Below are 6,000 nucleotides of genomic sequence, written 5' to 3' on the forward strand. Positions count from 1 at the left end.
TGAAGAAAACCATTATAGATGTAATGAAAGCGTGCAAATATTACAGGGACGCACTAATTTGAAGGCAAATTTAAAATAAGTAGTTTGGGCAACATGTTGTACCTTTGGTTGCGCATTTGACAGAAGTTAACTTCATTGCTGAATGTTCATTTTGTCGTCATGATTGTTATACAAAGTACAGGGGTTGTTCAGTAAGTAAAGCACACTTTTTTTCTGAAAGTAGATTGGCTGATTCTTCCCCATTCTTTTGACTATAAAATCCTGTTGTTCAAGATAATCTCCATTCAGTGGGACGGATTTACGCCCGCACAGTACCAGTCCACTGGCCGACGTCGCAACCAACGTCTTGCGCCGTCGGTAACCTCCCAATCACCCACGTACTGCTTCCCACGGACTACATTGAGCCAATGAGGTGGAAGTCTGCTAGGCAGCTAGAAACCGAGGAGGCACACACACACTTGAGTACCCCAAGTGCTGGACGAGTGTGTCAGCATTACCAACAGGAGTGTCCAGCTGAGCAGCAAGGTGTTTGACTGTGATCCGTCGATGAGCTAGAATGAGAGTGTCCACACGCTCCACTATTGCCGTAGTCGCAGCTGTGTGCGGCCGGCCGGCACGCGGGAGATGGGTCAGGTTTGCGCGACCCTCTAGTGATGATGACAGGTGCCTCGCCCGACGACGCACCGTGATTTTGTTCACTGCCAGGTCTCCGTAGACACTCTGCAAGCGCCTTTGAGTATCTGCGACGCTCTAGTTTTCCTCCAAAAGGTACCCAATGACAGCCACCTGTTTGGAACGAACCTCTGTTACAGACGCCAGTGTGAAGCTACGTATAGCGTCGCCACCTACGAGAACTTCATCAAACTGTAGGGGCTGAAACGGAAATATTCCACGTTGTCCCACAACAAATTGCGCATTTTTTCAACCGATACTGTCTGAGAAAAACATGTGTTGCAGTACCCACTGAACGCCCCCCGTAACTTTATATTTCTGTTGTTTTTATACTGTCAGCTACTTAGGTAACGAAGAGTGATAACTCACAGCTGAACGTCCATCACAAACATAATTCGATGAAATTATGTATCTTGTTATTATATGGAATATTTATAAGCACAAAATTATATTTTTCAAAATAACATACCAAAGTTGCATTGCATACAATAACCACATAGTGTATGTCGGTGACACAGAAACACACATGCTGTTCTGAAAGCAAGTTAAGCACTGATCAGTTATGACGAGAAACTTCGTTTCAGATGATTTACGCCGAAATTCTACAAGAGGCATCGTATTGAAGCGAAATGCTTCACAGCAGTGGATAGAAGGGCAAAGTACGAGGACGCTCAGAGTACTAATCCGGACTGCCGTGCACTGGTCGCTTGAAACGAGACTGTCTTAAAACATTTTGTAGTTTAACAATCTTTCTCGTACGATTAAGTCACTGATTCCCGAGTTTGTAGATGGTCAATTGCCATTTAAGTGACATTTTTCTTCACTATCATAAACTCTTGAGGAGTTGGTCAAAAATATCGAAACACCGAGAGAAATGCGTGCTCGAACATAAATTAAGATGCTAGCCAATCCTGCAGGTGGCACTGTTGTATCTGACCACGAACGGCACCCTTGCAGTGTCCTCAATACGGTCCAATTGTCTGCCGTGGTCAGAGGAGTGTCGTGTGTACGTGTGAGTGAAGTGTGTCGGAGCCCAGCGCATTCGACCGTGGGCTCGTACGGTGGGTACTGCGTGCTTCTGTAACGAGGGCAGTCAAAGTGTTTCGTGTTGCAAGAGGCAGCATATCGAAGATTTATGCCGCATACAGGGAAAGTGGGGAGACGTCATCCGTCAAGACACAATGTGGGGGGAAACCTGTGTCTCGAGTGATCGTGCCGAACGGTCACTGAAGAGGACTGTGACAAGAAATAAGTGGATGACAGCTGCAAATATCACTGCAGAACTGACTGTCGCACTCTAAAACCCCATCACCACCAAAAACAACACGAAGGGATCTCCATGGGCAGAGAACTGCAGGGCCAGTTGGAATTACACCCTGTTCGTCAGTGATGCAAAAGTCCGCAACAGCAAACCGTTGTACCAAAACCATAAAACCTGGACTATGGAACAAAGCAAGAAAGTCATTTTGTTGGATGAGTTTTGTATGATGCTCTTTGCAACTTCTGACTGAGTTTACGTCGTCGCAAGGGCGAAACGTGGCCGAGGTTCGGCGATGATCCGGGCAGGTACATCGTGCTATTCCACGGACGTCACTGTTATTCTGCAAGGTGCATCACTGCCATCGGGGAATGTATGATATTTTGACTTATCGGCTGGATCTCACGTTTGTTCCACAGTGGTGATTCCGTGTCCCAAGATGACGGGGCCTTTATTCAAATTGTCACATCGTCGAGCACTGGGCCGGGCGGTTCGAGGCGCCATGTCACGGATTAGACGACCCCTCCCACCGGAGGTTCCAGTCCTCTCTCGGGGCTGGCCGGGGTGGCCGAGCGGTTCTAGGCGCTACAGTCTGGAACCGCGTGACCACTACGGTCGCAGCTTCGAATCCTGCTTCGGGCATGGATGTGTGTGATGTCCTTAGGTTAGTTAGGTTTAAGTAGTTCTATGTTCTAGGGGACTGATGACCTCAGAAGTTAAGTCCCATAGTGCTCAGAGTCATTTTCCTCTCTTGGGGATGGGTGTGTGTGTATTGTTCTTAGCACAAGTTAGTTTATATAGTGTGTAAGTGCAGGGACCGATGAGCTCAGCACTTTGGTGCCTTACGAACTGACACACATTTCGTCCTGGACTGGTTCTATCACCATGAGGATGAATAATTGCATCTCGCATGGCCACCAAAGACAAAAATGGTTCAAATGCCTCTGAGCACTAAGGGACTTAACATCTGAGGTCATCAGTCCCCTAGAACTTAGAACTACTTAAACATAACTAACCTAAAGACATCACACACATCCATGCCCGGAGCAGGATTCGAACCTGCGACCGTAGCGATCACGCGGTTCCGGATTGAAGGGCCTAGAACCGCTCGGCCACCGCGGCCGGCACGCCAAAGACAGATTTTGTGTCTCCACTGATGTCATCCTGTTCGCATATTGCTTTATAAGTGATGAATCTGGTAATATGGCAGCCAGTCGTCAGCAAGCCTTTCAGACGTACACATTGTGCCTATAGATGGCGCCCTAATATCTACTGGATGTGGAGACGGATTATGATACGAATGTTGATTCTGCTGAGCTTATTGATATAATCCATGGCCAGACTGTGTTTCGCCGTTTACGTTTCGACTTTGATTTGACAGGTGTCTAGATCCATCCTCGACAATTGTGATTCACTGTTCCTGTGTTCGTGGGTAAATTGTGAAAGGACGATTCAATGTGTACATTTGTTAATCAACCTGGAATTGATAGGAACTTTAAACTTGTTGGTGACATCGCTGAGCCTTTGTGGTGTACTTTGGACGTAGGGGTGCCCGATTACTACCCACCTGCATCATCGTTATATGAAGTAGGCACTAGGTTGCAGGAGAATGCCACGAGCTGCCTCCAAAAACGTACAGGACCCTTTCGAGACGACTGAAAGTTGTTTTGATTGCCACCTTGTTTCCTGTACAGTATCAGGCACGGTAAAGTGTTGTATTTTTAGTGTTTCCATATTTTTGTCCAGCGTCGGAATTTCTCGAGAACTGGATAACTTTCAAGTTGTAATCTTAAGTTTGCGTCGCCTTTACGTGAACGTTTAGCTGGAACTACAGCTGGCTACCAGTACGCACCTGGGCAGCGTGGCGTTGGTGTCGGGGTCCGGCGCGAGCGCGGCGTTGGCGACGAGCGGCGAGGCGTACCAGGCGACCATCATGAGGTGTCCGCACAGGTAGAAGGCGGCCGCGGCGCGCCGCAGCAGCGCGCCCGACTCGGCCAGCATGCGCTCCGGCCGGCCCGGCGGCAGCGCCGCCTCCGCCGCCCCCGCGGCGCGCCGCTCCGCCGCCAGCTGCGCCACCAGCCGCTGCGGGCCGCCCCAGTAGCCGAACGTCGACACCTTCACCTGCCGGCAGGCGCCGAGGCGGCAGTACAGCGCGCAGCACAGGGCAACTGCAGAACTCACTGCGTCTAACAGTGTTTACCCTAACCCGGAAAGTTGATCGAGAGCCGAACGCGCCTTTAAGACACTAGCTGCAATCGCTGTGCACACTGAAGCGCCAAGCTATGTATCCTAAAGTGGACAATTACACTACTGGCCATTAAAATTGCTACAGCACGAAGATGACGTGCTACAGATGCGAAATTTAACCGACAGGAAGAAGATGCTGTGATATGTAAATGATTAGCTTTTCAGGGCATTCACACAAGGTTGGCGCCGGTGGCGACACCTACAATGTGCTGACATGAGGAAAGTTTCCAACCGATTACTCACACACAAACAGCAGTTGACCGGCGTTGCCTGGTGGAACGTTGTTGTGATACCTCGTGTACGGAGGAGAAATCCGTACCACCACGTTTCCGACTTTGATAAAGTTCTGATTGTGGCCTATTGCGATTGCGGTTTATCGTATCTACATCTACATCTACATTCATACTCATCACGCCACCTGACGGTGTGTGGCGGAGGGTACCCTGAGTACCTCTATCGGTTCTCCCTTCTATTCCAGTCTCGTGTTGTTCGTGGAAAGAAGGATTGTTGGTATGCTTCTGTGTGGGCTCTAATCTCTCTGATTTTATCCTCATGATCTTCTCTATCTCTTCTATCAACCCGATCTGGTACATTGCTGCTCGCGTTGGTCTAGATCCAATTACTGTTAGCAGAATATATAGCAGGTTAGCAGAATCGGTGGCTTCAGGAGGGTAATACGGAACGCCGTGCTGGATCCCAACGGCCTCGTATCACTAGCAGTCGAGATGACAGGCATCTTATCCTCGTGCTTGTAACGGATCGTGCAGCCACGTCTCGATCCCTGAGTCAACAGATGGGGACATTTCCAAGACAACAACCATCTGCACGAACAGTTCGACGACGTTTGCAGCAGCATGGACTATCAGCTCGGAGACCGTGGCTGCGGTTACCCTTGACGCTGGATCACAGACAGGAGCGCCTGCGATGGTGTACTCAACGACGAACCTGGGTGCACGAATGGCAAAACGTCATTTTTTTCTGTTTACAGCATCACGATGGTCGCATCCGTGTTTGGCGACATCGCGGTGAACGCACACTGGAAGCGTGTATTCGTCATCGCCATACTGGCGTATCACCCGGCGTGATGGTATGGGGTGCCATTGGTTACACGTCTCGGTCACCTCTTGTTCGCATTGACCGTACTTTCAACAGTCGACGTTACATTTCAGATGTGTTACGACCCGTGGCTCTACCCTTCATTCGATCCCTGCGAAACCCTACATTTCAGCAGGATAATGCACGACCGCATGTTGCAGGTCCTGTACGGGCCTTTCTGGATACAGAAAATGTTCGACTGCTGCCCTGGACAGCACATTCACCAGATCTCTGACCAATTGAAAACGTCTGGTCAATGGTGGCCGAGCAACTGGCTCGTCACAATACGCCAGTCACTACTCTTGATGAACTGTGGTATCGTGTTGAAGCTGCATGGGCAGCTGTACCTGTACACGCCATCCAAGCTCTGCTTGAGTCAATGCCTAGGCGTATCAAGGCCGTTATTACGGCCAGAGGTGCTTGTTCTGGGTACTGATTCCTCAGGATCTATGCACCCAAATTGCGTGAAAATGTAATCACATGTCAGTTTAGTATAATATATTTGTCGAATGAATACCCGTTTGTCATCTGCATTTCTTCTTGGTGTAGCAATTTTAATGGTCAGTAGTGTACAGAGGAATAAATTTGACGCAAAAGTAGTTTGGAATTGACACATTAATTTATTCCGGTTAATTATGTATTAAACTAATATGACTATAAAAGAATATCAATCGATTTTACAAATGTCCCCTACGTGAGTTCTGTCAAGTCAACTTCTTGGTTGTCAA

General features: G+C 48.7%; 1 protein-coding gene across 1 annotated transcript in view; it reads right to left on the reverse strand.

Annotated features, from left to right (window-relative positions):
* The window catches only part of LOC124796225 (putative odorant receptor 71a), a 72,966-nt gene extending 69,104 nt beyond the window's left edge, over positions 1–3,862 (reverse strand). Inside the window, exon 1 of the mRNA XM_047260317.1 lies at positions 3,783–3,862. Coding sequence (XP_047116273.1) covers positions 3,783–3,862 — 80 coding nt within the window. The remainder of the gene's footprint in view (positions 1–3,782) is intronic.
* Between the last annotated feature and the right edge of the window lie 2,138 nt (positions 3,863–6,000).

The sequence above is a fragment of the Schistocerca piceifrons genome, chromosome 4 (genome assembly GCF_021461385.2).
Source record: "Schistocerca piceifrons isolate TAMUIC-IGC-003096 chromosome 4, iqSchPice1.1, whole genome shotgun sequence".
Taxonomy (NCBI): domain Eukaryota; kingdom Metazoa; phylum Arthropoda; class Insecta; order Orthoptera; family Acrididae; genus Schistocerca; species Schistocerca piceifrons.